Genomic DNA, 24,482 nt, shown 5'->3' with positions numbered 1-24,482 from the left:
GCGCTCGAGAGGTTTCCTTCGCCGGGTACTGCGACTCGCGGCGTTTTTGACCTTCGGGTCTTTCGACCAGAGCATCGCTCTCGGCAGTCTTCGAGGGGGTCGAGGCCGCTTTCTCGAAGACGCTCATCATATTTTTGCGGAATTCCTCCCATTCAGCCCGGGAACTATGTTTCGTGGGACAAGGGATTCTTTTTGGCGAAACAGAGGAAGAGGAAGACGGAGAAGGGGATCTTCGACGTCTCCTCTTCGAGTGCTTCGATCTCGAGGAGTGATGAGACCCACTCCGAGACCTAGAGCGCGAATGGTGACGAGGAGACGAGTGTCTCGACTTCGTCGACGAAGAAGGAGCTTTAAAAGTCTTACCTTTCTCCAGCTTCCCCCTACGCTCCTTCAGGGAATTAGCTGTCATGGACATACAGTCCTCGCATTCCGAACAATGGTGTTCAGCTCCCAAACACCACAGACAAACTCTGTGAGGGTCAGTCAGCGACATCTTTTTCCCACAATCTCAGCATTTTTTGAAGCCGGATCGAGGAGTTGTCGGTTCCGACGAGGAAGCCATCGAGTATGGATCGAATAACTCGAAGTAAATAGGATTAATCTGACAAGAACTGAGCAACGGTATTCCGAGGCACCGAGTAAGCGTGGAAAAACAGAACTGAGCAACGGACGCTGCACGCTGCCTTTATAGGCAGGATGACGTCGATACGGCGGCTGTTGAGGGACATCAACTCGGAGGACGTCGACGCGCAGCGCCCTCTAGAGAGAAAAAAATTTCCGAGGCCAGCAGAGCTGGAAGGAGATATCTAAGATGAGGAATACATCGGAGGACACAATCCCTTCGAATATGTGTTTACCACAAAGCATGGATCTTCACTCTACGAACCCAAATACAGATGCAACTCATAACCTCTTCTTTCCGAGATTGAACTTCTTGCTGTTGGCACCTAAACGGATTGTACTCACTCGCCAACATATCCAAACTCATCCTAGTCATAATCCATCACTCACACAAACTAATTTAATGATTCTTTATGAAAGGTGCAGACTCTAAGTCTTAAGAGCAGACTCCAAAGGCCTGATTCAAAGAGAATATTTCAATGGGATTGCGCCATTATAAAAGGCTTTTGTGAATCAGGCCCTAAGTCTTAAGAGTCTGAAACACGCACTGAGTCATGGCCAAAATCTTTTTTCTTCACACATAGCTTGAAATCACACTTCTGGCCTCAATACATTAGGTTTTGCCCTACAACAAAATGAAAACAATCAATTTGAGCAATATTTTGAATCATATTTGCTTAATGCATAATAAAGAATTGCAAATACATGGTTTACCTCAAAATGAGTTAAGATCATATTTTGCACAACGGTAAAGTTAAGTAGTTTACTCGAAACATAGTAAAATATAGTGCACAATCAGCTTGATGAATTGTTTGCCTGATTTCAAACATTTATGGAATACTGCATAGACTACTTTTGGGGCAAATACTTCTTTGTTCCATGACTTATCACACCAGTGGAAATAATTATGCACAATAGATTCACTTCATGTTCCATGACCGTCCCGTACATGTAATATAACACCAGCACGCTTCACTGCTCTACAGCCACTTACAAAGTCATACTTATCCTGGCTCCACAGTTGAGGCACCAAATGCAAGTTGTCCAACAGGGGTAGAATATTGTTGACTACGATCGCTGCCAAAACAGCCTGTGTATTGGAAAATAGCAAAGTTTTAATAGATTCCACAAGCCTCAGAAATATATATATAATGTTTATAGTACACTTTTACATTATATCACATATCAAATACATTTTCCCTGCGAATAAAAAAATACACACCCAACATAATAATAAATATAGTAAAGTACTGCTAAGTACTGTTTACTGCTACAAAGCTCAACACAAGAGGTATATCCCTGGACACTGTGACTTGGACGTTACTGGCGCTGCGCTGTCGGCTGTATCCCTGGAGGATTGCTTTTACAGTGACACCGGAGCCTCTCTTGCCCTTTAAGAAAGAAGGTTTCCACCTGATTGGTAACTCTGCCCCTGGAACCCTGTTACTCCCATCATCTCTACTAATACCCATAAGGCAGCGCACTCGCGCGCGCACCATGAAGTACTGCTAAGTACTGTTTACTGCTACAAAGCTCTACACGAGCGGTATCTCCCTGGACACTGTGGCCTGGACGTTATTGGCACTGCGCTGCGCTGTCAGCTATATCCCTGGAGGATTGCTTTTACAGTGACACCAGAGTGTCTCTTGCCCTTTGAGAAAGAAGGTGAATCAACGAACCTGACTGAATGCATGGGTCTTTATAATTTCAAATGAAGTAGAGTTTTTAAGTCCATTTTTTATTTCATTGTTTTTCAAGGTTTCCACCTGATTGGTGACTCTGCCCCTGGAACCCTATCACTCCCATCATCTCTACTAATACCCATAAGGCAGAGCACTCGCGCGCGCACCGTGAAGTACTGCTAAGTACTGTTTACTGTTCGCGGCGTGCGGTGAGCTGGGGCCATTAGTTTGCGCAATGCGTATGGTAGAGGCTAAACCCATTAATGTGTGGTGAAAGATAGGATATAAAGAACTGGAAGTGCCCCTTATCCCCTTCACCTCGTCGGCGAGGATGTATTTTTGTTGTTAGCTGGTAAATCTTTGCCCAAAAATGATGCTGCACACACTCAAAACTGGCATGCCTTCAAAACTTGCTCCACTGTCTCTGAGCGAGAGCCCTGCCCGATGTTCTCAGACCTCGAATCATGAATGCTCCACACCTGTTGGAGGGAAAGGTAATGGCCATGGACTTGTGAATGCAGACATCCGCCTGTTTTGTAAAGGCTCGCTATCAGCTCATAGAGCCAGAAAAACGCTGGATGTGAACACATCACTTAGCGTTATAGCGAGTGTGAGTGACAAGCGAGCTATTGCTATTCATATCCAGGCCCCTTCAAAATGTGTGTTGCCGGCGTCTATCACGGCGGATTGCTCTGTATCTGTGCGGCCTATACAATCACATCCAAACAACATGTCCTTAACAGATACAGCCATTCTAGATACTTTGGAAATGGCAGCTAAAACATCAGCTATTGCCCCAGGTCTTGTTCACCCCACTAGCAATGTTGCCATCATTGATCTGGATCCTGATTACTCTGTGTTTTCAGACAAGTGTTTGTCTGATAATCTTTCATGTTCACCAGTAATGTTCTCTGAGGTCTCATGTAACTCTGTCACAGTCTGTCAATGTGTCAATGCATTCCCAGCCAAATACTTCTCGTAGTCTCACACACAGTACCAATACATCATTGCACATATGCAATACTGATTCTCAGGCAGATGCTACATTATTGACGATGAACTCAGCCCTCCAAGCTCTGGGTAATTTGTATAATGTACTTGACTGTAGGTTATTGGCCCAAGAGGAAACTTTTAAAAAAAATTGTCTTTGCAAATGGAAGGGGTCAATAGGAATAAGCAATTGCTAATGTCATGTGTTCACCCTATCCCCCCTAAAATAATCGTCTCATCCATTGCCTGCCAAACAAATGGGAAATATACCTTCCAGTCACCCTCGTGTCCCCCTCATGCAAGTTCTAACAGTGCATCAGTGGGAGCCCTCCTCTGCATTAACGCGATCATTTATGATAACTCGATCGAGTTTTCTCCCCTTTCTTCTTCTTCAAACCATGTTCTCTCCTCCCAGGAGTCCTTGTCGAACATGTTGCCAAACCATCCTAAAGAATTATACTCAATTTTTGCTCAATCTAAAGTTGCGCCCAAAGCTCAAGATGGACTGTTGACTTCTGGAAATCCTCTAGGCGGCTTGCTCATTGGCTCTAATAACGTACCCAAACTGCCAAAAAATCAACCTGCACCTAAGCATGTGGGGAAGGCAGTGGCCAAACAATTTTTCAAAGCAATCTCCTTGCCCAGTAAAAATAAAATCACAGCTTCTAAAACCATCAAGAGGAAATATATGATACTGAATCAAGCAAAGCTAAAAAACAGTCCCACCGGGTTTAGTCCAGCGCAGGCCTTAACATACCCACCCTTGGATGATTTAGTGAGAGAGATCTCACACCCGGTGCCTGTGGATTCTGCCCCTTTCACTGGTACACAGACTGGTAAAAAAGGGGGGGGGGCTGTTTTTGATAAGGATCCTAGAGGGGACCCGATGAGCAAAGTGACGAGACACAGAGCTGAAATTCAGAGGGCTGTTGATGCATATATGGCTGGTCCCACTCCACCTCATTTAGAAATATGTGCAAATCCCACCCTTCCAATGTCAGACAGAATCTCAGCTTGCAAGTCATATGGAGAAAGTACGTCTGAACATAAGGAGCTTTTCACTTGCTCCATCCCTCCCACTAGAGCATCTCCTGAAAAATTGTTTGTTGGTCCTCGTGCAAAGCATGTTGGTTGCAGGGAAGGGACTTTGCCGACTCCTCTGTTCCCCCCGGAGCCGCGTTCCACTTTGTGCTGTGTGCCAAAGCCCCTTAATATCCCTTTGGTCCCTACCCAGCTTTCTGAAGCTATTTTAACTCTAATTGAAAATGCTCTGGGTAATTTAAAATCTGCTGAATCTCAGAAAGAAATAGCAACCAGGGTGGTGAACTAAAAAAAAACGAGGTTAAAGGGGAAAGTTTGAATGCAAGGAAGCGGCCTGCTTTATGTTCTCTAATTCTTAAGTGTAGACCTCTCCCTAGCACCCAATTCGATCTGAATCGCAGAGCATTGATGGCAATATTCTCTGACATCCAGATGTTAGAGGACATAGTGTCTTCTGACTTATCCTTGGTTGAATTTATTGATAAGAGCAATCTCAATGCTGTAAGATTGTGGATGCAATCGAGGGTGGTTCAAAATGTGATATGGCAAGCAAAGGGAGCATTACATGATTTAGGCTTTACATTATGTACTGATGACAGAGGAATTACTGCATTGCCTGGTGTGAAAGCACAAGCTGAAATTTCAAAAAGCATACCTCAAGAGAGCAGAGATCCAAAGAGGACACAATCATCAGTTAAAACATGTGTCTGTGAGTGCACCCCAAAGTCGAATTGACTAGTCTCTCTTGCCTCGCAGCATATAATATCCCTCTTGAGCTGGAACACAAGAGGCTTTAAACATCTTTTGAATAATGACCAAAACAGCTTGAACCAATTTGATATTGTTCTTTTGCAAGAGACTTGGTTGACGCTCCCTCCCTTTTGGGATGGCCATGAGGTCCATTTAAATCCTGCATCGAAAGCTACTTTGGGAAGACCCAACTCGGGCCTATTAATAGCTGTAAAAATTAAAACGGGGATGTCCTCAGGTTTTTGGGCTGCGCCAAATAAGTTCATGCTGTTGATCAAAGTAAGACACCTAAGGGCTACTTATACAATTCTTAACGTGTATTGGAACACGTCTGGAATCACTGATGAGTGTTTCTTTAGCGATTTGAATTGTTTACTAGACATGATATCTCAAGATCAGAGCATCACGTATTTCATCCTGGCCGGTGATTTAAATTTAAATTGCTTCGCGAAAAAGGGTAAGCAATCCAGTGAGAGACTCATGTGCTGGAAATGTCTAGTAAAACATAGAAATCTATATGTGTTGAATGGTGCCTTTTCATCTGATATACCACCTACTCCAACCTGGCACAAAGGCAATTCCTCCTCGATAATTGATTATGTTTATGTAAATATGGCATTGTGGTCTATAATGCAAACATTTCACATCAGTACCAACAAAGTGAGTGATCATAACATACTTTGTGCCGAATGGCGTGCTCTAGGGGAAAACCAATCTACTCCGCACTCGCATGTCTGGTGGTAAATTCAGGTGGGAACCGGCATTGATGGACAGAGGACGCCTTGATTCATTACAATCAGTTAATATCACAAACAAATGTGAAAGATGACAATAAAGGTTTCGACATGGGGTTGATATACAGTGACAAAATACAATCCTTTAGGCAACGCAATATGACTGCTGGCAATTATGAGAGCCATCTACACACTTTTGATAAATCAGTTAATCTAAAAAAAACGTGGTATCGTGCAGAGCAAAGAAAACTTGCAAGGCTTCCTCCTCCCCTCAGGGCGGTTCTCACTCGAAAAATTCGAACAGCCCATAAGAACTGGATGCACGGACATAGGTCCATGCTTTACCAGAGAGATGGAGCTAATATGTTGAAAATTTTAGCAGAGAAAAACATCGCCAAAATGTGGACTGTACGGAATCAAGCTCTTAGTGTCCATCAAATAGATTTACAAATTACCCTAGTTGACACCCAGCAGTGGGTCTCGTACTTTGAATGTCTGTACTCACTTCCTCCTGGTACCAGGGTTCAAGAACCATTATCATTACCAATTGAGTTTCATCTTGAGTTTGATCGAAGTGCAATCTTGAAGTTAACCAAATCAGCAAGCAATTTGCGGGCTGTAGGCCCGGATGGCATTTCAAATCATGTTATGAAGGCCCATCCAGAGATTTGGGCGTCCATACTTGTCAACATATTTTCGGCCGTAAATCAGAAACAGAAATTGCCGAAAACATGGACTCAATCAATTACGGTCTCAATTTATAAAAAAAGGTGACCGCCAATCGCCTGTAAGTTATCGGCTAATCTCATTATTAGATGCCCCTGGGAAAATCTTCTGCAGACTAATTCTGAGCGAACTTAATATATGGGCCGACACAAAACATCTGAAAGACCCCTTGCAATCGGGCTTTGTAAAGGGACTGGGCACAATACCAAATATACTAGCACTCCATATGATACAAGCGCAGCAAGTAGCGTGTGGCCAATCATTATTCTTGGGCTTTATCGATTTCAAAGCTGCATTTGATACGATAGATAGGACTTTATTATTTGCAAAATTGCGTAAAAATCAATGTCCCTCCTCCCTATTAGCTCTGATAATATTGCTCCACACAGATACATCCATGCGGGTAAGAACAGATTTTAATGGAAAATTGTCCCCAATAATAGCAACTCTAAGAGGATTGAAGCAAGGCTGTGCCCTAGCCTCCGTTTTGTTCATTATTTTCATTTTGGACATGGGGAAGTCGATCATGAATTGTATGGGTGATCCTCCGCGATTGGGTGTCCAGAGAATCCCATACTTACTCAATGCAGACAATCTGATATTGCTGTCCCAAACTCCTAGGGGGCTTCAAAATATGCTCGATCAAGTAGGCTCCTATGCATTGGACAACAACCTAGTCATCAACACCCAAAAAAGACAAATCATGGTTTGTAATAGTAATTTGTCGAGAAAAAACAGATACAAATGGTAATTACAGCAATGTGAACTTTTAAGTGTGTACCAATACAAGTATTGAGGTGTAACCATCCAGCATAAGAAAACAATGAGACAATTCACTTGTGAAATCAAAAATAAGTTACAATCCTTAATATCACAAACAAAAATACTCCAAGCAAAGTTTGGAAAGTTCTCGCTAAAGCACACTCTAAGTTTTTACAAAATGAAAGTCACACCAATCATCTTGTATGGAGTGGAAGCCTCACTCCCACAAGATCGCCAGTTCTGGGATCGCATTGAGTCGAAATATTGGAAATCACTTCTACAATTACCTTGCAGTACCCCAACAGCGATCTTACGATATGAACTGGGTCTACTGTCGCTGTATTCCCAGGTGACATGGAAGCAATGCGCATTTCTACATAAAATTTTGGAGGGTTTAAGGAAAACGACCATCTTGGAAATATTAGCACATGATTTAATCACATCCAAGAAAACCTTCTCAATCAGGTGGCAGAGTCATGTTTTGAATGCCGCAGCTGATTCTGCTGTAACGATAGACCTCCTCATAACTAATCCAAATCGAGCTAAGGCAAAAATGTTCCAACATGATTGGTCTGGGAACCTTGTGAAGTGCTCTAACCATAAAGACATTAACATACAAAAATATGGTACCATGGCGGTCTACCTTACAAAATGTCCCTCGCAGCATTTCCGGAGGAAATTCTTGAGGTTCAGATTGAATCAGTGGAACACTAGGGATATAATGTGTAGAAGGAAATAGATCATTTCAAAGCTAAATTTCTGTCGTTATTGCTTAAACATTAATCAAAGAGAGACCTTGCAACATCTCATAGTTGACTGTACCGCTTTGAATGATGTAAGACGCAAATGTTTTGAAAGAAAACTGATTGTACAGCAGAACAACAATGGCACCTTTTATTCTCAAATCCGAGAGTCACGATACAAATAGCGATAGTTCAATATCTTAACATCATGCACCAGTGATAGAACTCCAGAATGATTAAGAAATGGCCAACTCATTCAGAGAAGGCCATATTCTTTATTACATCTATGAACTAAGACATTGGGATTCAATGCCCCTAACAAGTTGGGCTTAATGAATTTCTCTTCCCTTTTTTTTTTTTGGATGCATTGCATCGTATTGAGAATGATGATTTTATACATGTTTGAGAAATCTTTTATATGCATTATGTTGTTCCGTTTTTCTTGTTTTCCTTTATGTTTGTTTGCGTTTATCTTCTATTTTGCATTTTGTATTTTGTATAAAGAAAAGTAAGGATCATGCACGCTCACAGAACCAGACCAACGACTATACTGATGAACACAACGCTATCTATCCTTTTCGTCGAGTCTATGACGATACGATTCTGAACTCTACAAATAGTTCCGACGTTCGATCATAACCATTAACACAATCAACTCTACACACATGGGCGCTATGTTCCTGGAACACAAGAGGATCATCTCATCTGTTTGAATCACTAGATCCTTATTGGAATCCTCTCAAATTATATGTTTCCAAGAAACCTGGCTATCTCAGACACCTGTGTGTGATGGTTATATAACTGTTCTCAAGCCAGCCATAAAAGGATCAAGAGGCCGACCATCGGCGGGACTACTAACGCTAATAAAAATATCCCCCTTGTGGAAAATTATTGAATCTGAAAACATCAACCCTTGGACTCAATTGATCATCATATCTACATCATATCTATTGCAATAGAGGGTGACTCAAATCCGTCATTTTCAACTCAAACTCAATCACTGAATATGACGGCAATTATTAATGTATACTGGAATCCAATAGCAATAAATGATGCTACTTTTCTGGATGGCGTCTTCCTGACAATTGACAGAACTGCCGCAAAATTCCCCAAAATTAGTTTTATCATCTGTGGAGACCTCAATATACATTTGTATACTGCAGAAGGCGAAAGGAGACAATTTCATCAATTATCAACAAGAGCACAACGGTGGAAAAAAGAAATCGACATGAGGGACCTTGAACTAATAAATCAACCGCATGATAAACTAAACTGCTTGCTGTCGACTTGGTCATCTAGAAAAACGACTGCAATTATTGACTATAAATATCTGTCTTCAGATATTAACAATAAGCTAGTAGGTTTCCAAGTATTCACTACCTCCAAAAGTGACCACCTAATGCTCAAGATCTCAGTGGCAGGAGGAAATGCAACACATGCGACCACCCACCCTTTCTTGCTGGAAATAACAGGAGCAACACCCAGGTTAAGAATCAGCAATAATCAGCTGGCTGCTATTCCACAGATTTTTCAACAAACACAGATGTCAGACAAAACCAAAATAAACTATGACTGGATTCTAATTCCATATCATACAAAACAATGCATGATAGATAAACCAGTCCATTGTCATTATTAAAACCCAGAAAAAGCAGCAAAAAAAAAAATCTGCGGTAAAATATTCGGAAGTGGTCAAAGGATCCCACTGTAGAAAATCTCAAAAAGATCAAGAACGCCAAGCAAGCATATACAAATTGGAACAAAACTAATGCGTCCAAGGTACAACAAGACGACGCAGAAGCCATGCTAGCTACTTTGCGCAATAAAAATCTGAGATCCCGCTGGAATTTGCTAAATAGCAATCCAGGAGAGCAGCATTTGATGGTAGCCAACGTCACAGAAAAGAACTGGATCGCACATTTTACGAATCTCTATAAATCTCGAAACCAAAATGAACACCTGGATCAATCCATCAGTACAAACACCTGGACTATTACTTGGGAAGAACAAGTTACTTCTTACCTTGTAACGTTCTTTCGACGGGATGTTCCTCCGACGTATTCCTTATCTTAGATATCTCCTTCCAGCTCTGCTGGCCTCGGAAAATTTTTCTCTAGAGGGCGCTGCGCGTCGACGTCCTCCGAGTCGATGTCCCTCGACAGCCGCCGTATCGACGTCAACGTCATCCTGCCCATAAAGGCCGCGCGCAGCGTCCGTTGCTCAGTTCCGTTTTGTAACCCACAGTATTTCTGTCTGGACTAGACTAATCACCCTGAAGGAGCGTAAGCTGCAACAACAAGGGAAGTAGAACTGCAGGGATGGATGGGAGGGTCGATAAGGAATACGTCGGAGGAACATCCCTTCGAAAGAACGTTACAAGGTAAGAAGTAACTTGTTCTTCGAAGGGATTGTGTCCTCCGACGTATTCCTCCATCTTAGATAGGCTCCCATAGCAGTATTCTATTATTGGAGGAGGGAGTACTGACTTCACGCTGTCTTCTATTGATGAATAGAGTGCAGTACAGCCCTTCCAAACCTAGTCTCTTGACTGGAGGAGGAATCCAAGTTATAAAATCGTGTAAAGGTATGGATAGACGACCATGTAGCGGCCGCACAGATGTCTTTAACCGGCACACCTCTTTTGAGGGCCGATGAAGCTGCAATACCTCTGGTCGAATGAGCCCTAAGGTTTTGAGGGGGCTCTTTCCCTGCCAGTTTATAACATTCCAGAATGGCTAGAATGATCCATCTGGAAATGGTCTGCTTAGTTATTGGTAACCCTAGCTTGTGACCTGTGTAACCTACAAACAGCTGGTCTGCCTGTCTTATCCTGGCTAGTCTACTGATGTAAAAACTTAAAGCCCTTCTAGGGTCTAGCCTGTGTAACCTCTCTTTCTCTTTCCCCGGATGAGGAGGAGGATAGAACGATGGTAGGGTAATCTTCTGAGTGATATGGAATTCAGAAACCACCTTTGGGAGGAAATTAGGCTTCACTTGCAGGACAACTTTGTCTTTGTGAAAGATTGTATGAGGGGGTTTACAAGAAAGAGCTTGTAATTCGCTCACCCTTCTAGCAGATGTAAGTGCTATTAATAAAACAGTTTTAAGGGTAAGGAATCTTAACGAACAAGAATGGAGTGGTTCGAAAGGTGTGCCCATCAGGAAAGGTAGGACTAAATTTAAATCCCATAGGGGAACTTGGAATGGTCTTGGGGGATAAACATTGGTTAACCCCTTTAGAAACTGTATTACCAAGGGTAACTTGAAATAGGATGGTTCTTCCGCAGTGCGCTTAAAGATGGATAGCGCTGTGAGATAGCCCTTAATGGTGCCGACTTGAAGGCCTGAATTCGCCAAATATAGTAGGAAGGACAAAACCATTGGTGTACCACATGAAAAGGGGTCGATATTCTGTTCTCTACACCAGCTGCAAAATCTGTTCCAACGGCAGCGGTATAAAGACTTTGTTGCTGGCCTCCTTGCCGAAAGCAACACCTCCATAACATCATCAGGGAGGTCCCAATCCCAAGCGTGAAGGTTGAGGGTTTAGATGTCTGGATGGAGAACCTGACCTCCCTTCTGTGAGAGTAGGTTCTCTCTGAGTGGAAGTCGAATTGGAGGGCAGATGGACAAGTCTAGAAGGTCCGGGTACCACGTTCTCCTGGCCCAATCCAGGGCAATTAGGATCATGGTTCTCCGGAATCTTCTCAACCTCCTGATCATTTGAGGAATGACAGGGACCGGTGGGAACGCGTACAGAAGCGGAAACTCCCAGTCCACTATGAACGCGTCTCCCAGAGCTCATCTCGGGGGAAATTCCCTTGAGCAGAACAGATCGCATTTCCTGTTGAGGCTGATGGCGAACAGATCCACCTGAGGGGTTCCCCAAAGGGCGAAGATCTCTTGAAGGACTTCCTGAGCTAGCTCCCACTCGTGGGAGACTGTGCTCTGCCTGCTCAGAGCGTCCGCTGTCAAGTTCTTCTCTCCGGCTAGGTGAACTGCCGATAGAGAGATTCCTTCTTGGATTGCCCAAAACCAGAGCTGCATCGCCTCTCTGCACAGGGGTAGTGATCCTACGCCTCCTCTTTTGTTGAGGTAATGCATGGCCACCGTGTTGTCCGTCATTATCAGGACATTTTTCCCTTGTACAGCTGGCAGAAACGCCTTCAGCGCAAATCTGATGGCTCTCAGCTCTAACAGGTTGATATGTAGTCTGGACTCCGTTGGAGACCAACGACCGCTGATGGTCAAGTCGTTGGCGTGGGCTCCCCACCCCGTGAGTGAGGCATCTGTGACTACTGTTATCTCCGGCCAGGGTTGCCAAAATTGTTCTCCTTTCAGAATGTTCTCCTGACAGGCCCACCACTGAACGTCTCGAGCCACCCTGTCGGGAACCTGAAGAAGATCTGTCATTCTCCCTGAGAATTGTGACCACTGAGTCCTCAGTGTCCACTGGAGGGATCTCATTCTCAGGCGAGCCTCTGGCACTAGGAAAATGCAGTATGCCATGAGGCCTAGCAACCTCAAAAAGTCGAAGGCTGGGAGACGTTGGGCATCTTGGAACTTGGTAACCATCTGTAGAATATCTTGAGCCCTCACCTCTGGTGGCGAGGCTTTTCCCAGGGAAGTGTCCAGGATCGCTCCTATTAACTGGAGTCTCTGCGATGGTATCATTTGTGACTTCTTTAAATTGAGGGAGAAGCCCAGTTTGTGAAGGGAGTGGCACACGTGATTTAGCTGGATCTGAGCTTGTTCCGAAGATACAGCCCTGATCAACCAATCGTCCAGGTAGGGGTAGACGTGAATCCCTTCCCCCTTAGACTTGCCGCCACTACCGACATTAACTTGGTGAAGACCCTCGGGGCGGAGGTCAGCCCAAATGGCAGCACTCGAAATTGATAATGAGAGTTGCCAATTGCGAACCTCAGGTATTTCCTGTGTTTGAGATGGATAGGCACATGGAAATAAGCGTCCTGAAGGTCCAGAGATACCAACCAGTCCTGGAACTGAAGGGCCTGGAGGATCTGAGAAAGAGTGACCATCTTGAATTTGTCTTTCCTGAGGAATTTGTTCGATTCTCGCAAGTACAAGATGGGTCTCAGTCCTCCGTCTTTCTTTGGAATGAGAAAGTAAGGGGAGTACGATCCCTTGTTCCTCTCCGCTACAGGTTCCGGTTCTATGGCACCTTTCTCTAGCAGGTCCAAAATTTCCTGCAAGAGGACCGAATCTGGAGCTTTCTGAGAGCTGATCCCCGGTGGATGACTCTGAGGTATGCGTAGGAAAGGCAGGCAGTAACCTTGGGCAACTGTTTCCAATGGCCAAGCATCTGACGTGATAGCCTGCCATTCCGCCAGATGTTGAGTCAACCTGCCTCCTACAGGTGTCCTGTGAGGGAAGTCCTCAGAGTGGTTTTGGAGCGGCTGATGCAGATGCCGATGGTAAAGAGGCACCTGCTGTTGCTGCGGCTTTTGAATATCTACCCCGTCCACTCGGGTAGTTCTTCTTTGTCCCCTTTGAGCCAGTCGTCCTCTACCTCTTCCGAATGCGGAGTAGAAGCGAAAGGACTTGCCCCTCGCAGAGGTTCCTGTGGGACGAAAAGGTGTCTGACGGATTGCAGCGCCTAGGGATTTTGCTGCTGCTTTTGAAGATTGCAGTTTCTCTAAACTGTCATCCGCCTTTTTCCCGAACAAAGAAGAGCCATCGAATGGCATGTTCAAGCGAATCTCCTGGTTGTTGTACTTGCCGCCATTGCTCTGCTGATACTGTCAGGCGAATCAATGCCCGTCTGGAGGGATTCGCACATAGCGTTTTTACCGTCCTGTATGATATTCAGGAACGCCTCCCTTTCTTCTCCCTCCGGGATGCAGTCAGCCGCTGTAGAAACACACTCCCAAAGTGTATGGCTGAATCTAGCAAGGGTGCAAGTAGCATTAACAGATTTTAACGCCATGCTACATGCCGGAAAAACTTTCTTTGCCATAGCATCATATTTTTTACCGTCCCTGTCCTGTGCGACGGTAGGGTAAGCCGTCTTGACATCAGTAGAAGATGCTGCCTGTACCACCAGACTTTCTGGGGATGGGTGTTTTGACAAAAACTCTGGGTCTGTAGAAGATACCCTGTATTTTGTAGACAGTTTTTTATTTACTGCCGGGACGACATCTGGGGTTTCCCAGTTCGTCATAATCTTCCTCTGAAGAGCTTTATGAAAGGGCACCACAGGATCCTCCTGTGGGCCTTTGTCAAGAATATCCGTGAGGTCATCTTGTTGGAAAGACTGTGAAGGTGCAGACCACCCCATAAACTCTGTGATCCTGGCCATTAAGGCTCTATAGGGGGTTTCAGCATGCTCCCCCGGGTAGCAAACTCCACCTCAGGGGAAGTGTCTAACCCACTTGCCTCATGTAAGGAATCATGAAGATCCTTTAACCTGCGTTCTTCAGAGGAAAACTCCTCTCTAATTGGGGTTACAAGTCCCTGCAATTCAAATGTGTCTTCCTGTTCAGACAATTCACCCTCTTCCATAATTGAGGACATAGTTCTCAATTGTTCTGAACTCATAAAGGGTGTAAACCCCATCTCCAAGGCAGAGGGTGCCAAACTTGTCATAATCGGCCTCGAAAACGTTGATGTCGTCGACACCGACGTCGAAGGCTTCGAGCGTGGCGTCGAAAACAAAGGCGGAGGCCTTGATGACCTCGACAGAATTGGGATTCTGCTCGACAATCTCGACGCCATCGTCATCGAGGACCTGGGGATAGTCACTGGGTGTGTCGTAACCGTGACTTTTCTTGGCGTCGACGCCGGTGTCGAAGATGGCGTCGAGTCGACAGACCCGTGTGTCGAAGGTCCCTTCGACAACGGCGTCGAAGACACCGACCTCGGCGTCGACGGAACCTTCGTCGACGGCGTCGACGGAACCTTCGAAGAAGGTTTTGAGGTCATAGTCCTACTCGAGGGTTCGAGACGCGCTCGAGAAGTTTCCTTCGCCGGGCACTGCGACTCGCAGCGTTTTTGACCTTTGGGTCTTTCGACCAGAGCATCGCTCTCGGCAGTCTTCGAGGGGGTCGAGGCCGCTTTCTCGAAGACGCACATCATATTTTTGCGGAATTCCTCCCATTCAGCCCGGGAACTATGTTTCGTGGGGCAAGGGATTCTCTTTGGAGAAACAGAGGAAGAGGAAGACGGAGAAGGGGAGGAAGAAGAAGCTTTAAAAGTCTTACCTTTCTCCAGCTTCCCCCTACGCTCCTTCAGGGCCTTAGCTGTCATGGACATACAGTCCTCGCACTCCGAACAATGGTGTTCAGCTCCCAAACACCACAGACAAACTCTGTGAGGGTCAGTCAGTGACATCTTTTTCCCACAATCTCGGCATTTTTTGAAGCCGGACCGAGGAGTTGTCGGTTCCGACGAAGAAGCCATTGAGTACGGATCGAATAACTCGAGGTAAATAGGATTAACCTGACAAAACTGAGCAACGGTATTCCGAGGCACTGAGTAAGCGCGGAAAAACGGAACTGAGCAACGGACGCTGCGCGCGGCCTTTATGGGCAGGATGACGTCGACGTCGAAATGGCGGCTGTCGAGGGACATCGACTCGGAGGACGTCGACACGCAGCGCCCTCTAGAGAAAAATTTTCCGAGCCCAGCAGAGCTGGAAGGAGATATCTAAGTTAAGGAATACGTCGGAGGACACAATCCCTTCGAAAAAGAGCAATTCATAGAGATGCTTAACAACTTAAATGTATCAAGAGCACCCGGTCCCAATGGACTTTCCAATGCTGCCCTCAAACGAGATCCAGAGACTTGGGCGAATCTTTTGGATCACATTCTAACCTTGGTCAACGCATTAAAGATATTACCCACCACTTGGTCCAAAGCGGTACTGATACTGATCTATAAACAGGGCAATAAAGATGATCCCGCCAACTTCAGACCCATTGCCCTGTTAGACCCTTTGGGCAAACTATTCGCAAGATATCTCCTTAAAAACTTGTCCGCTTGGGCCAACGTGACCAACCGCTTTGATTCCAGACAAACAGGATTCACCCCAAAAGTAGGGACGAATGTGAACCTGTTTATTCTAAATGTTCTAAAACATGAAGCACTAACATCTAAAACCGCCCTCTATGCGGCTTTTATAGATCTGCATATGGCATTTGATGCCATAAACAGGAACATTCTGTGGAAAAAGTTGGCGAATTGGAAATGCCCTCCAGAGATATTGGAACCCATTAAGCTACTCTACTCCAATACTACAATTTCGATTAGATTAACGAAAGAAGGAACCACTAATGATGAGATAACAACTTGGCACGGACTAAAACAGGGCTGTCCGTTGGCAGCAACGCTCTATAATCTATACACAGCTGACTATTCTGCCAATATCAAAACATATCTTCTGAACCCACCGAAAATCAATTCAGTGCCGATTTCATATCTGATGTATGCGGATGACATAGTCCTTCTCGATAAGACACCCTCAGGGCTACAGGAAAATCTAAGTATGACAGAAACATACATGAAAGAGAACGAACTACAGATCAATACCAAAAAAAAAAACTATGTCATTGACTACCTATCGAAATACGAAATTTGGAAATAAGATATCAAACTTTACACTGGATAACAATTCACTGGCCAATGTATCTACTTTCAAATACCCGGGTGTTGTGCTGAACCAACATAAGGCAGAATTAGCCTGGGCAATCACTTTAGAGACTAAAATTCAATCATTGGCTGACAAGGGGTGATGCTTCATAAGCGTTTTGGCAAATTTTCGCTGAATCCAATTACAGCCTTCTATCGCCAGAAAGTCGTCCCTATAATTATCTATGGGAGTGAAGCTATGATTACATCTACCCTCATAAACTGGCAAAAGCTTGAAGTGTTTTTTTGGCACAAGATCTTGCATCTCCCCAAGAACTTTCCTATGCCACAAATTCGCTTTGAAGTAGCATTGCAATCCCTCGCCTCATTAGTTCTCTGGAAACAGCTAGATTTCCTACGAAAAATCATAAATGGAGAACAAACACCTGCTTTACAAATCTTACAGGAAATCCCTCAGGCGATGAATAATACAGTGCTTCCTGGCCATGACAAAAGAAGATATTACGGTTGAAATGCTTATCAAACGACCACAACGTGCAAAGGTTAAACTGCAACGTAATGATTGGCAGAAAACATCAGAAGACAAAACGAGGTATAACATGAATTTACTTTCATCATTTGATACACGAGTTCTGAATGAACTGCCACAGTATCTGACACTTTTTCCTGACCCTACTATCCGGACAATATTCATGAAACTTCGTTTCAACATTCTCCCGACGCGACAAAGACTAGCTCACATTCGCAAAATACCAAAAGATGAACAATTCTGCCAATACTGCAAGGACATAGATGCCATAGAATCCCTTAAACATCTAGTCATGGTATGTCCCAAATTATCTGCCAAGAGAGCCCTTTACGGGGGAGCATTTAACATTGCCCAGCAACAAGAGGAAGGAGATAACAGATGGCTTAAGCTGCTTGAAGGCAAAAACAAAAAACTAATTTTCACAATTGTTCAATTCTTGATTGACATTTTAGAATATAATCAAAACTGAAGTGTTCTTCTTTTGTTTTTGTGTTGTTGTCTGCTCCTTTTCTAAATGTTGTAAATTGATGAAATGTATATGAGAATTTAAATGAAAAGTTTATATATAAACTGTATCATTTTAAATAAAAAAAAAATAAAAAAATAAAGAAAAGCAATTTGAAAAGTTGTATATTCAACTAAACAAATTAATTAGAAAAATATATAGTATAAAAATAAGGTGCATTAAAATAGGGTTCATGGTGTATAGGGCTTTTACATGATAGAATGCGGAAAGCAAAAGTTACTTGCTTGCAATCCTATTTCTCCAACATGGATAGCTACATTAAGGTAATAAGCACTGAAACTCCCTTCTTATGTGCAGGATCTCAGCAGCAGACAGAAAAGCATAATATAACATGTTACATTCTGCCTGTCTGTGTTACTGTTTCTTCCAAAAAGCAGACATTTTTCAATCATATATTTATTGCAAATCAAGTACCACAGCCATGAAGATAATCACCTCCATATTCAAAAAGGACTTGACAACCCCCATAAAAATATTGAATTTTGGAAAACCCTATGCATCCTGCTAACAATAGGATTAACACAAAGGGAATGTGATAGGCCTCAGAGGGCAAGAGAACAGTGCAGGGAGCAATCGCATGAACACAGTATTTAAAATCACAAACAGGTGCAAGCTCCTTCCATCCGCACCACAGTTCTTCAGAGGCAAAAATCCCGAAGTTACTGGCACAGGCAAAAGTATTTCCCCTAAATGTTGGGAAGAACCCCCAAGAGGAAATGGAAAACAATTACCAGCAGATCAAGTGTTCTTAACCGTGATGTAATGGAAAAGGCTCTGGTGGCCTCTTACTGAGTAAAAAATAACCTTTTCCCCCTGATAATCCAGGATTAAACACACAGGGAAGCCCACTTTGTCTTTGATGCGCATCGGCTCAGAGTCCATTTCAACCACCAAGAGGGCCCTCTTGCTCCCTAATGTATTGTGTCTCATCCATATCCATGAATAATAGGAGCGGATAAGCTCCTTTTAACACCTCTTTTCTGGCGATGGCAGCATGTAAAATCTTTCCTCTAAACTAAGAAGTAGGTAACTGTTTGGGTGTTTTTTTCCGCAACACTCTAATGAGGAGTGGGAAAAGACCTATCCTAAGTGGAAAATGGGATAACCATCAAGTTAGACCAATATCCTCTCAATTGGTAACGCAGCAGAGCAGTCAGGCTTTAGTCTTAGGAAGGGACGGTTGGTACGACATTACAGTTAATCCTCCACATATACATAATAAAATGCAAAAATATGGGCGCACATTTTCATTTGCGTAGAGGGCAGTTGCATGCTGCAGGGTTCCACCATGCAATTCTCCACAAGTACAAAGCAAAGAGTAAACAGAAGATATTCAAACAGTTGCACTAAATGTAAATATTGTTTTATGTTATTTATTTATAGTGATCGCAGGAAAGCAATGCATTTTTGGCACAAAAACACATACAATATTTAACATTGATAACAGAGCACAGGACATTGCCCCTTTTTACAAATGCACAGGAAATGTCGCACAAAACAACACTTTCGTTTCTGCTGTCTCGACCCTCACCTTCTCCTTCTCCTTCTCGACTCTGGGAATTCAGTTCCTTGCGAGCAGGCTGCTCTGACAGCCTCTACGATCGACGTGTCCTTGAAAATCAACCCTGAAATGTGAGGCACCTATTCAGACTGCTTCGACCTCGACCTCGCATAGTGGTTCTTTTTGCCACACCATAAATCTTTTTTTTCTTCGCTGAGACTAGTGAGGTTTTTCCACTCGATACCTGTGTGGTGACACACCTTGGAAAATCACTGGTTTATTCAGTCGGGGTACCCATCTGGGACCCTTTTGAACCATGAAGAGCACACATTTTCCATTTCTTTCACGACTCACCAGAAGAACTTTGAATATTTTCATCTCCTCCTGTCCTGAAGAAGGCTGAGTTAGTCATACAACATATAGGCCCCTTTAGCCGAAACCCCTATATACGGGCTGACAGTTTCATGTTATTTCTTTTTTGTTACACACATGACTTACTCTCTAGATTTCTTTTGAGGCTCTATACCGTTTCAGAACAAATGATGAGTTTCACATGACTTGACTCAAATGTTTTGACACTTCAGTGCAAACTGTATATAATTTTCTTTTTTTTATACACTGTACATGTGTTGTCTTTTTGTATTGTTTCACTTTGTATGCCGTAATTCGGCTTTGTTGGTTAGCTGTGATATATGTTTGTTTAAATGCGTAAATTATATGAACTCTTGCTTATTACTTAATGTTAGAAAATAGAGATATCCTTGGTCTCCTCTTTTTGTCCCTTGTGATGCAGGACATGGGTCCTTGACAATGGGCTGAGAGAATAAGTCTTGAAGACTAGATGTTGCAGGGGAAGGTGGAAACATAAATCCGGGACGAGGACAGGACAGAATAACATATGAACGTGATGGTGGAAGAAGTGCTAAATTAAGGATGGAGGGGTGACGGAAAAGTGCTGTAGGGTTGCCAGTGTGGGTAGAGAGAGAGAGTGATTGAGTAACGAACGTAGAGTGCTAGGAAGCAGGTTCTTCAGAAAGAAGGAGAGCATTGAGGTTGGATTAAAATATAGTTATGGAGTTTGAGTAGTACAGAGAGGGAAAGGAAGAGCATTCCAGAGCAGAGGAGAAGGAGAGAGTGGAAAAAAGAGGGAGAGCAGGGGGCTCGAGTAGTGTCAACGAGGTGAGCTGTGGATGACCGTAACAAGCGAGGGGGAGAGTAGCAAGGGCGTTGAGCAGATAGGTAAGGTGGGCTAAATCCATGGATAGTTTTGAAGATGATGAGAAGAGGCTTATACTTAGCTCCTTGTTTCAGAGATAGCCAGTCAATCTGGTGGCAGGCAGAGAAGGTAGATGTTAAGTGAGAAAGGTTGAAAAGTGTGTGGACTGTCAAGGTGAGGACTTTGTCCGTAGATCAAAAAGCATATATGGGAAGGCCATAGAGGAGACTGGCACAGTAGTTAGATTTAGAAAGGTCTAAGGAGGAGTTTAGCAGTATTAAAAAGAAGAAGATAATTTCCAAGATGGCCACCGGCAGCGAGTAGACGTGCCGACGGCTGCGCTGATGTCCTAGGGCCTGGTTCTTTGGCGGACTCCCCCCCCCACTGGGGATCAGGCTGCTGGGCTGTGGTTTCAGGGTGCTGACCAGCAGGGGAGCGCGGCAGTGGCGGAGCGGAGATCCCCTGAAGGCGATGCACAGCCAACAGTAAGGAGATGCAGGCTGTACCCGCGCAGGAAGAACCGAGGCCCCCCAGAAGTCGGCGTCGGAGCTTCGTGGAGGCCCGGGCGGACGTCCACTGTGGAGCGGGGGGGGCCCTCCCGGCAGACCCACGGGGCGTGCAGCTGCGGAGAAGCAGATGAGGCGTTTGAGAGTGCTGGAGTGTACTCCCTCCAGCGGAGGTAGAGGCGGAGGGGGCATGAGGCGCGGCACCCCCGAAGCTCTCTCGGGGAGCCCCCCCCACCTGGACAGTGCAGAGCATGGGCGGGGGAGTGTCCACCCTATCACCTGACAACGGCATGGGACCCCCCGCAGGTGAGACGAGGAGTGGGGTGTGCGGAGAGCAGGGGGAGCTGCTAGCTCGGGCTCTGGAGAGAAGAGGGAGCAGAGCCCCCCCCCCGTGGAGGCGGGGATCAGAGGCCCCCTAGTGCGGAGCTGCGCCAGGGCTCTAAGACTGAAGAGCACGCCGGAGTGGCACTTAACGCTGGTGGCTGGGGAGAGGGGTGCTGTCCTTCTGGCGCTTTGCCCCCAACAGAAGTGTATCCACGCAGGCCAGAGGGATCTGGAGGTCTGAAGGATTGAATGGGCCCTGGCCAGGGGAGAGGCCCAAAGAAGAGCAGGAGCCGCAAGGAGGTTCAGGCCAGGCGGCTCCATTCACCGGCAGGTGGCAGGGTCTTGGAGCAGCCTGCATACCGCCGATCACCCAGGGCAAATCTGCGCAGGGCAGGCAGCCCGGGGGAACTGGGAGGCGAACAGGAAGGGTAGCGCTGTGTGGACCGCCAGGGGGGGTTGGAATCCCCTCCTCAGCGGAAGACTTGACTGGGCCACAAGGGCCAGACATTGGAGTGGACCCTCGGGGCCAGGCGGTTGGAATAGTGCCCAAAGGCTTCCTTCTGATAGGGGGGCCAGTTCAAGAGGCAACGCAGAAGGTGACTGAAGAGGGAGGAACGCCCCCCACAGAGGAAGGAAAACCAGGGCGGGGGCGAGTACGATCCTCTCAGGAGCGGGGGGATCAGTTGAGCTTGGGGTGATGGGTCCCAGGCCTTTGAAGCAGCCACAGAGGACTCAGGTTGCCAATTCGAACACGACAGGGGCTACGACCTGGGCCCAACATACATGTCTTCCAGGTCCAGGGGAAAATCTGGAAAGGCCAGTCACTCTACTGGGGAGCCTCAGGGAACATTGTCCACACTCTGACCTGCAATGGAAAACAAGGATTCTAGCAAAATCGTCAGTGGCCATTCAAAGGAGCGAAGGGGCAATGAGGCGGAGATGATGCAGATGACGAGGCAAGATTTCAGGGGGGAAATGCAGGCCCTCAGAGAATCCCTGGCTCAAACGTTTCAAGAGCAGTTTCAACTTATGAGATCTGACCTTAATGTGGCACTGGGTGAAATCCGACAAGAAGTAGCTCAGTTAGGGGAATGGACTGATTTGTTGGAAAGAGGTCTCCAGGAAAACAAGAGGGAAACAATGGCTAATACCGAGGCCATAGATCGGCTCTACACTGCGACAAGGAACATGGAGGCGATGCTCGAGGACCCATAGGGTCAACATCCGGATTAAGGCGCTTCCAGAGGCAGTGCTGGATCAACAACTGAAGGAGGAATGTCAGCACATATTTGTGGAGCTCTTGGGCGAAGGGGACTCGAGTTTGATAACACTGGATAGGGCCTAAAGAGTCGGCCGAATCCCTGGTGGTCCCAACGCCACAACTCGGGAAGTAGTGGTCGCTTTCGCCAGATATGGGCAGAAGGAAGCAGTGTTGCGGGCGGCCAGGCAAAGCGAGCCGGTCCTCTACAAAGGGCAGGAAATATTGTTCCAGGACCTGGCTGCGAGCACATTACTGAAAAGAAGGAGTATGGGTCCGGTCCTGAAGGAGCTGTCCAAGAGGGGGATAAAATATAAGTGGACTTTCCCCTTTGGTTTAATGTTTGAGTGTGAGGGGAATCAGAAGCAGGCTACAACGCTCTAGGAGGCAGCCAGTATTATAAGATTGGAGCTGGACACTGAGGGGGCGGGGTCACATCAATGAGCTTTCATCCCATAGGGGGGTCAAAGGGAAAGGAGTAGACCCTGGGAATGGGCAACTGTGGGGGAGCGGGGCAAGAGAAAGGGTGCGCTGCGGGCCCTGCAGGGGGGTTGAAAGCTCACTGCCCCGAGGGGGAGGGTGGTCGTACTGCTGAGGGGGCCGGGTGATATAATCGACACTCGGGTGGTTCTTGGGGGTGGTGGACTCATGGGTTACATTAAGGGCCTGGGAGGGAGGAGTAGAAAACGTGTTGGAACAAGCGAGGACGAGATTGTCCAGGGGGTGGGGGAAGGAGGGCGGGGGGCAATGGAGGAGGGTGTGGCTTAGCCCAAAGTTGGGAGTTCTAGGTAAGGGAGGGCAGGGGAAGGGAGGGGGGAGGGACAAAGGGGCGCATTGCGCTTAACACAGGAGTACAGGTTATACGGGGAAGCAAGGAGAGGCCGGGGTCGGGGCGGGAGGGCAGCTTGAGGGAGTGGGGCAAATCGTCATTTCAGCTTCAAGTGGCTAACTCATAATGTGAGGGGGTTGAATTCCCCCCTCAAGCGGGCTAAATTGGAACAATTTGCTAGAACGCACACACCAGATGTGTTGGCTCTGCAGGAGACCCACCTGCTGCCCAAAGAACAGGGTTGCCTGCACTTGAAGGGTTTCTCACAGATCTTTTTTGCGTCAGGTCCCACAAAGAAAGGGGGGGTGGCGCTGGCATTTCGGAGAGGTATGGACTTTAGAATCCAAGATATCCTTAGGGATAAAAATGGTAGATTCATCTTGGTGAGTGGAAATCATATGGGCACAACATACACCATAGCCTCGGTTTACGCTCCAAATGTGAGACAGGATAGGTTCGTGAGGGAGACCCTGGGCGCGTTGGAGGGGTTTGTGAGGGTGCAAATAATCTTGATGGGGGACCTTAACTTAGCTTGGGACAAGCACTTAGATCGGACATAGCACACGGGTGGAGGGGGGGGGCGGCTTCCCCACAGCTGAAGGGGCAGTTCGAGGGGGCAGGATTGAGGGATTTGTGGAGGGTGTTGAGGGGGGAGGAAGAGGGCTTCACGTTTCTGTTACGCTCACCTGACTCCCACGGAGGCACTGGCCTGGTTCGCGCTGCTGTGACCTCTTCTAAGGTGACGCGCAGGGTTCGGAAGACGGACTGGACCGGGCCCCCAAATCTGGCTTGTCTGGCAGCAGAAGTATCCTTCTGTAGGCGAAAATAGGGGATTAACTGTCTGCGGGGTAATGCAACCGGCCTCCCACTTTCCCCTCTCAACTTCCTCGAAACCCTTCTGTGATTCCTCGTAGCGTCTCACCTTAGGGTCTGGAAGGACGAGCTCTCCATCCTGCTTCTGATGCAGGGGCACGTTGGTATCCAGTTACTTCACTGGATTTTCGGATTGGTGAGAACCAAACTTGCTTGGCTTCCAGGTAAGTTTTTTGATAAGAGGTTCCCCTTGTGTCCATGCATTAATGTACTAATGCTAGTGTCTTTTTCCCCATAGGGGCCGGGGTACGGAATGCCGGG

The 24,482-nt window shown here is 45.9% G+C and overlaps 1 protein-coding gene across 3 annotated transcripts in view; it reads right to left on the bottom strand.

The window, feature by feature from the left end:
- The window catches only part of SLC26A8 (solute carrier family 26 member 8), a 3,396,452-nt gene that overhangs the window by 783,014 nt on the left and 2,588,956 nt on the right, over nucleotides 1–24,482 (bottom strand). For all 3 annotated transcript variants that reach the window (XM_069633436.1, XM_069633435.1, XM_069633437.1), the window contains exon 13: nucleotides 1,616–1,711. In XM_069633436.1, coding sequence (XP_069489537.1) covers nucleotides 1,616–1,711 — 96 coding nt within the window. The remainder of the gene's footprint in view (nucleotides 1–1,615; nucleotides 1,712–24,482) is intronic.

This window comes from Ambystoma mexicanum, chromosome 13, assembly GCF_040938575.1.
Source record: "Ambystoma mexicanum isolate Mex_15411 chromosome 13, UKY_AmexF1_1, whole genome shotgun sequence".
In the NCBI taxonomy this organism is placed as follows: domain Eukaryota; kingdom Metazoa; phylum Chordata; class Amphibia; order Caudata; family Ambystomatidae; genus Ambystoma; species Ambystoma mexicanum.
Note: the sequence above shows the minus strand (reverse complement) of the source record. Positions and strands in the feature narration are given on the sequence as shown.